Below are 8,605 nucleotides of genomic sequence, written 5' to 3' on the forward strand. Positions count from 1 at the left end.
GTAGCTCACCTTGTAGAGCGTGCATACCATGTATAAAGGCTGAGTCCTTACCACAGCGGCCTGGGTTCAAATACAGCCCAGGCCCTTTGCTGCATGTCATCCCTTCTCTCTCCTCTGCCTTTCCTGTCTCTCTTCACTCTCAATATCAAATAAATCAGAAATGCCAAAAAATAGTCTTTGTAAAAAAAAATTTAAATTTTTTTTACATAGTGCACATTTATTTATGTAAAAATTTAGAGATTGCTATCCATTCAGTCACTGCAAGCCCTGCTAGTTTTGAGCTCCTTTACCAAGATGTGAAGTGCTACAAATGTAAGAATGCTGGAAACTCCACAAATGGCAAGCCACTCACTTGAGAAATTGTATGTGAATGACCATATCAATATAGGTGGGGGTGACGGGGGTTTTACTAATTCACTTAAATGATAAAACACATCTTTTGTTGCGGTAAAAGAGCCAGGCAGTGCCAGCTTCTCTGAAAGACCAAGTTGGAAGAAGCTGAGCGGATCGTCAGAGTGAAGATGGCAGATGTGTGATGGTAATTTAAATCTAAAGTTTTTTAAGAAAAGCAAGTTTTTTATTCACCACATATTAGACAAATATTGTTTTGAATATTGTCTAGCAAGTAAAATATATTCCCATGTACCTGCATGGCATTTTTTGTAACCTATTCATGTTCTATGCCAATATGCCCCTGAGTATCAGCTGGCCTCTCAGATGAACTGTGCAGGGAAGAAACTGAAAGATACGCATAAACAAAAAACTGCATTCACGGTCAGTGGAGAATGGAGAAAAAGGGCAATTGTGGTATGATTTCAGTTTTGGCTGCAATTACAGTATGATTTCAGTTTTTTTCTTTTTCTTAAAATATTTTCCATCCCATAAATTTTATTTGCAAAAGTTTTTGGTCTGCTTGGAACCCTGCACGTCAGTCTGTTTGTCAGCAGTAAGGTCAAGACTGATATATCTCAAAATCTATTTGGTAGATTGCAATGAAATTTTGTGTAAACATTAATGTTGCCTACAGGGTGAATCCTGTCAATGTTGGTGACCCTGTGACCTTCGCTCTAGCGCCAATGGATCACTGTTTGGGCCCCATACCAAGTGCCATATCTAAAGGACTGTAGTAGCTAGAGACATGGAACCAAGTTGGATTTTACCTTGCTTTTCCATTCAGTCCACCAGTGTGTCTGCAGGTCTTTAAAAGGAAAATGTCTATATCAAGTCAAATAGTCTTAAATTTGAATTTAACTTCAAAATAAACATTTTATCAAATTTCAAGTTACACTAGTACTTGATTTTGTGGCAAATTAATTACACATAATTGGTCACATTTCCAAATATTACGGACCCACCTTCTGTCTATCATAACTTGGTCATGCCAACAGACAAACCAAAGCAAGACACTTTGCCAGCTTTAGACTGTAATTAAATAGAAAATAAGCCACGTATTACATGTGTTTTAGTGGGAATACCTTGTAATATTCAATATATTTATGTTTTGCAAATATAATGTGATCAGAGCAATCTAGTAATGTAAATAAATGCATGAAATGAGAAAAAAACTCAAATCCTGATAGAATTTTCTTTCAGTATAATCAGAATATTACAACAGATATTCAGGCATGTGAATTCAGCACTAATAATTCTCTGCAACTGACACACCCCATACACACTGTGCAGTTCTAATTTCCTGTTTTTTTATTCTAGCCTTACAAAAGTGAATGCAGAGAAAAAGGAGGCCTCAGAGTTTGTCTTTGCTGTGACAGTGCAAAAAATGGCTTTGTTATGCCCCTGAACAGGGGACATTTAATGAGGGTTAAGGCCACCCTTTGGCCTCAGGAGAGTATCCTCAGTCCTTGGAAAGTATCAAGTCCTGAACAGTGTTGAACTATGGTAATATCTGAGTCTGTAGTACTGTGGTGTTTCTGTCTTTGTGGGTGAGTTTGCATTTGGTATATGTTGTCATAGTATTCTAGGCTCTTCTCCTGGCAAATAGAGCTGTAGAAAAAAGGTCTCTGCACTTAAACTTCATATGAATTTATGACTTTTCAATTTTTGTGCACTGTTAAGGGCATTGTGCTGATAGATAGGAATGTTTTAAGTCAGTGTGTTACCCAATTTATCATAATCTGTAATACATAAATTGTATTTTAAGCTCTAAATATTGGCAAGCTTCCATTTGCATTTACTTCTCTTGCTTTTTGCATATGTTATGATTTTCCAGGCTTTTCTCTTGGAAATAACAGCTGCAAAAAAAGCTGTGTCCATGCACTTCATTTTCGCAAGAATTTATGACATTCAAATTTTAGAGCATCATGCGGATTCTGCTTTAATAAATTCAGAATTAACATTCCCATCTAATTGTTTAAGTCATTTTGTCATCTAATTTATCATATAAGTTGTATTTTAAGATTTTAAGCTCTATACATTTTGAATGAATGAAATGACATTTTGAGAGCCTCTTGCTTTCCTGAATGTGATGTTATTTCCTGTTCAAACAGGATGTGGGGCACAAATAAATAAAATTGCATGTTAATTAATGTCTGATTGAAGGATGTTTTATTTACTTTGAGTTAGAGTTAAATTTCAACATTGATTCAATGATAGTTTCGTTGATCAATCAACATTGATTCAGTGTTGGTCTGCTGTCTGGGATAATATGGAACTATTCCACAACTAGACCTATTTTATATATTTTGTTCAGTTGTGTACTTACAATATCCCAAATATTTCCAACAATTTTCAAACCCAGAGAAATCCGTGATTTTAATCAAGGTAACGGTCCATTTCATTTTGTCACTTCTCAATGGCGTCATACCCCCTCTTCCAAAGAGTACACCTGCACAACACTGATTTTTTACATAAAACTGCTTTATTGAGTGTTTTTACCGGTTTTAATCCATGTGTAAATTTGTTTTGGGGCAGAGGAGTCCCCTGCTGATAATCTGGCTCCAAAAAAACCTCCTGAACGTCTGTATCTTAAATTATCAGAGAAACAAGCTGAGAAAACGTTATCAGCAGCCCATCCGGACATCCGATGTCCGTCAGAGAAACACTGATTTTTAACATGAAACTGTTTCATTCAGTGTTTTTACCACTTTTAATTACCGTGTAAGTTTGTTTTCGGGAGGAGGAGACCTCTGTGGATAATTCAGCTCCCGTTAAAATCCTCCTGAATGTCTGGATCTTAAGTTGTCAAAACAAGCCGAGCAAACTGCGGTAGTTTGACTCACGGCCCATCCACATGTCCTGTGTCCGCGGAACAGCATGAGAGAAATACTGATTTTTAACGTGCTTTATTCAGTGTCTTTACCAGGTATTAATAAGATTAATATGATTAATGGGGTTAGAAAGAAGAACTGTTCTCCCACGCAAATCTGTATTCATTTTTTGACTTTAATCTTTTCTTTTTTGTGGGACAATTTAACTTCTTAGCCAGTTATTTAAATTAAATCAAGTTTAGACAGGAAATGTCTTTTTCTCAGTCAGTAAATTGGGCAGAACCATCCGCCTATAGAAACAAATAACTCATAAATAATGAATCTACATCAATTGCCATCTTGCTGCTGGCAAAGAGCTATGACTTACAGGTGAGAGTTCACATTGTTTTAAGGTTTGTTCTCGGTAATAATAAAATATCACAACTGTGGAATCTATTTAAGGTATTTTATTGATTTTAACAGTTTTATATAGCATATATATGTATATGCATCCCCCACCATCACCTTGTGAAACCAAACTTTCGCCAACTCGACCAGACTCATCTAACACATTTAACAAATTTAACCCATATGATGTATGTGTATTTGTATACTCATGAATATATGTATGTATGTATATGTGTGTGTGTACACAACCTTAACCCTAACTTACGCCCTTGACCACCTCGAATTTAACATTTAATTATGTTACATTAAACCCACATGATAAGGCCCCCCCCTCAAGTGGGCAAGGAAAAACTCCCTCCAAAACCCTTTAACAGGTAGAGGGGGAAGAAACCTTGAGAAGGATCACACAAGAGGGGACCCCCTTCCAAGGCTGATGGGTACCTGGTGGGCAGCATGACAGAAATTAGGTCGGGGCTGAATTTCAAGCATTTCAAAATCACCATGGGGTCACTAGTGGAATTACTCTATTTGGGAAACCTCTTTATATTTAATAGTGGTGTGGTTAACTTAATGAGGGACCACTGTGACCCTGAGGAGAGGATCTAATCTGCATCCGTCTATATCTTATTATATGGACCACATGCGCCAAATGAGGGTAAGTGTTAGTAAAAGTACTAGAGCCTGGTCTACCGAAGGCTGTACCCTGAATACCCTCTGCAGTCCTGTTTTCCACCGGCTTTACCCTTGCCCTCAGTGGCCGCAGAATTCTCGGTGCTCTGGTTTTCTCTGGTGCCGTGTCAGGACGTATCCTCTTCTTCTCTGGCTTCGGATCAGTAGGTGGGGCAGGTGTGGTCTCTCTGGGCCTCTCTGGTCCTGGTTCTTTAGTGCTCTCTGGTCCAGGTACAGGAGCTGTTTTTGGTACTGCTTTTGCCTTTGCCTTTAGTGGCCCCCGTGCTTTGCGTACTGGAGGCCTGCTGCTGGTCTCGTCTGGCATCACCTCCCTGTTCATTGGTGAACTTTTCCTGGGTTTAGTGGGCGCAGCCTTGCCCTGGACCACAGATACCTGGCCATCTTGTTTTTTCCTCTGTGGAATAGGTGGGAGAACAAGCTTGTGTGTCACTATTGGTATGGGAACACTGGAAGGTTTGGCAGGTTTACTGGCCACTCTGGATTCTGACACTGAAACTTTCTCCGGTTCTGAAGATTTGGCTCGAATTAGTGTTAGTGTGCGCATGTTTGTGGCGTTTTCCTGACATCTTCACAGGTTCCTTTACTCTCCTGTTGAATAGGAACCTTCACTGAGGACACTCTACGTGTCTTCATGCTGACATTGCGGGGAGGTGGTGCAGGCTTCCTTTCTCCCTTTACAACAAGGAAAGGTGGTGGTACATTCATCCCATGTTGTCTTCCCACACGAGGAGGTGGGATACATGGGAGATGCAGAGGGCTTCTTGTCCTTTCCTGAAGTTTTGTTGGTTGGCATTCTCTCCTTTTGATGTTGTTTTACAACGTTTCCATCAGTAGAAGATGCCAAATCCAAGTACAGCTCCTTCAAAGTCTCCTCTACCTGGGCCTGCGATGGAACTTGTGGTGCTGCTGCAGACGCGGTGATTGGAGTCTTTGACACTTTTTTTGTTCCCAGGAACTTGTTCTCTGGAAAGGGCAATTTACAAAATGACATGAGATTGTGTGCCACAAGAGATAGAATTCAATGATCTTTTTTTATTATATATTATTTGCAGTGATGTCTTAATTCTGCCTTTAATTCTGATCTAAATCCATTCAGTCTGTGCCAATACTTTAACTAGCCTTGGATTAAAATTGATGAACTGTTTTTGATATGTTTGAAAGTTGAAGCAGGTTGTTTTGTGTGAACGGAGTCTGAAATTTTATGTGTAAACAACAAATGTAACAGTTTAAATGTTGTCATGACTACGACTACAAAATGTATAAACCCTCACTAACAAGATTCTAAACTGGCCCACATATAAGTTAAACAAAACTTAAATGTAAGTATCTGATTGTTTGTTATAAATATTGCAAGAATATTAATTTTATTCACCACTTCAAAAATTACTGTGTTGCAATGGGTGAAGTATTTGGCTGATTGGCTGCATCAAAACCTTAAGATAACATCATTTGACTAATCTATGAAAAAGTCCTTGATCAGGTTAGCTTGCTGTGTAATTAATTATTACAAATTATGAAATAAATAAGGATTATATTATATATTTCTGAACAGTAGCTTACCCCACATCTCTTGGTAGTTGAAGGAAACAATCTTGGGATCATCGTCAGGGTGACATCTTCTGAAGTTGACCAGCTCTGATAAATACTCGAATAAAAAGTTGGGATTATCACCAGGTTGAGATAGCAGTGCTGCTCTGGTAATACACTCCAACAAGCTCTTCAGTCCGTAAGGGCACAAATTGTGGGAAGTCATCTTTACGTCTCTTTGAAAGTACTCTTTCCTACAGTAATGTTAGACTCTCACTATGGGGGCACTAGTGGAATTACTCTATTTGGGAAACCTCCTTATATTTAATAGTGGTGTGGTTAATTTAATGAGGGACCACTGTGACCCTGAGAAGAGGATCTAATCTGCATCCGTCTGTATCTTATTATATGGACCACATGCGCCAAATGAGGGTGAGTGTTATTAAAAGTACTAGAGCCTGGTCTACCGAAGGCTGTACCCTGAATACCCTCTACAGTCCTGTTTTCCACCGGCTTTACCCTTGCCCTCAGTGGCCGCAGAATTCTCGGTGCTCTGGTTTTCTCTGGTGCCGTGTCAGGACGTATCCTCTTCTTCTCTGGCTTCGGATCAGTAGGTGGGGCAGGTGTGGTCTCTCTGGGCCTCTCTGGTCCTGGTTCTTTAGTGCTCTCTGGTCCAGGTACAGGAGCTGTTTTTGGTACTGCTTTTGCCTTTGCCTTTAGTGGCCCCCGTGCTTTGCGTACTGGAGGCCTGCTGCTGGTCTCGTCTGGCATCACCTCCCTGTTCATTGGTGAACTTTTCCTGGGTTTAGTGGGCGCAGCCTTGCCCTGGACCACAGATACCTGGCCATCTTGTTTTTTCCTCTGTGGAATAGGTGGGAGAACAAGCTTGTGTGTCACTATTGGTATGGGAACACTGGAAGGTTTGGCAGGTTTACTGGCCACTCTGGATACTGACACTGAAACCTTCTCTGGTTCTGAAGATTTGGCTGGAATTGGTGTTAGTGTGCGCCGGCGTGTTTGTGGCGTTTTCCTGACATCTTCACAGGTTCCTTTACTCTCCTGTTGAATAGGAACCTTCACTGAGGACACTCTACGTGTCTTCATGCTGACATTGCGGGGGGGTGGTGCAGGCTTCCTTTCTCCCTTTACAACAAGGAAAGGTGGTGGTACATTCTTCCCATGTTGTCTTCCCACACGGGGAGGTGGTGTCGGTGTGGGATACATGGGAGATGCAGAGGGCTTCTTGTCCTTTCCTGAAGTTTTGTTGGTTGGCATTCTCTCCTTTTGAGGTTTTTTTACAACGTTTCCATCAGTAGAAGATGCCAAATCCAAGTACAGCTCCTTCAAAGTCTCTTCTACCTCAGCCTGCGATGGAACTTGTGGTGCTGCTGCAGACGCGGTGATTGGAGTCTTTGACGCTTTTTTCGTTCCCAGGAACTTGTTCTCTGGAAAGGGCAATTTACAAAATGACATGAGATTGTGTGCCACAAGAGATAGAATTCAATGATCTTTTTTTATTATATATTATTTGCAGTGATGTCTTAATTCTGCCTTTAATTCTGATCTAAATCCATTCAGTTTGTGCCAATACTTTAACTAGCCTTGGATTAAAATTGATAAAGTGTTTTTGATATGTTTGAAAGTTGAAGCAGGTTGTTTTGTGTGAACGGAGTCTGAAATTTTATGTGTAAACAACAAATGTAGCAGTTTAAATGTTGTCATGACTACGACTACAAAATGTATAAACCCTCACTAACAAGATTCTAAACTGGCCCACACATAAGTTAAACAAAACTTAAATGTAAGTATCTGATTGTTTGCTTTAAATATTGCAAGAATATTAATTTTATTCACCACTTCAAAAATTACTGTGTTGCAATGGGTGAAGTATTTGGCTGATTGGCTGCATCAAAACCTTAAGATAATATCACTTGACTAATCTATGAAAAAGTCCTTGATCAGGTTAGCTTGCTGTGTAATTAATTATTACAAATTATGAAATAAATAAGGATTATATTATATATTTTTGAACAGTAGCTTACCCCACATCTCTTGGTAGTTGAAGGAAACAATCTTGGGATCATCTTCAGGGTGACATCTTCTGAAGTTGATCAGCTCTGATAAATACTCAAATAAAAAGTCGGGATTATCACCAGGTTGAGATAGCAGTGCTGCTCTGGTAATACACTCCAACAAGCTCTTCAGTCCGTACGGGCACAAATTGTGGGAAGTCATCTTTACGTCTCTTCGAAAGTACTCTTTCTTACAGTAATGTTAGACTCTTAAATGTGAACTAAGCTTTACTGGCTTGTACCCCCTCCTGCAGAAAGCCTTTGTTAGGTCATAGAAGGCTCTGACATCATTTGTGTTCTGAGGTCTATTTATTGAGTCATACTGTTTTTTTTTAGAATGTTTACATCATTGATTGTATTTGACTTTTTAGCCACCTTAATTTACAATACTAATCATAAAAACCTTTTTTTTTCATTATTAACAATTTCTAACATTATAATTGTCACACCCTGCCTGGACTTTGTGTGTTTTTTGGTATTTTTATGTTCTTGTGTTCTTTGGGGTCTCCTGGTTTGCACTTTTGTTTAGTCCTTCCTTTCTTGTTATATTTGGGTGGTGGGTTTGGACTGCCTTTTGTTGTTTAGCCTGGTGTGTTGTATACTTTAGGTTAGGTTCATGATGGTTCTTGGACAGGTTGGTGTGGGTTGTATTTAGAGTATTGTGTTTTCTGGGTTTTGGTTTTGTTACTGTGTTTCCCTTGTGTG

General features: G+C 39.4%; 2 protein-coding genes across 2 annotated transcripts in view; both read right to left on the minus strand.

The window, feature by feature from the left end:
- LOC122971556 (proteoglycan 4-like) overlaps positions 1–6,067 on the minus strand; it is a 28,705-nt gene extending 22,638 nt beyond the window's left edge. The window contains exon 1 of the mRNA XM_044338370.1: positions 5,862–6,067. Within this exon, the coding sequence (XP_044194305.1) occupies positions 5,862–6,054 (193 nt within the window). The 5' untranslated portion in view covers positions 6,055–6,067. The remainder of the gene's footprint in view (positions 1–5,861) is intronic.
- Positions 6,068–6,167: 100 nt separating this feature from the next.
- On the minus strand, positions 6,168–8,262 carry LOC122986367 (proteoglycan 4-like). Its single transcript, XM_044357596.1, has 2 exons — positions 7,871–8,262; positions 6,168–7,273 (listed from the first exon to the last, which is right to left on the minus strand). The coding sequence occupies exons 1-2, from the start codon at positions 8,061–8,063 to the stop codon at positions 6,168–6,170; spliced, it is 1,299 nt and encodes a 432-aa protein (XP_044213531.1). The 5' UTR covers positions 8,064–8,262.
- Positions 8,263–8,605: the final 343 nt, after the last annotated feature.

Source organism: Thunnus albacares, chromosome 1 (genome assembly GCF_914725855.1).
Source record: "Thunnus albacares chromosome 1, fThuAlb1.1, whole genome shotgun sequence".
NCBI classification, from domain to species: Eukaryota; Metazoa; Chordata; class Actinopteri; order Scombriformes; family Scombridae; genus Thunnus; species Thunnus albacares.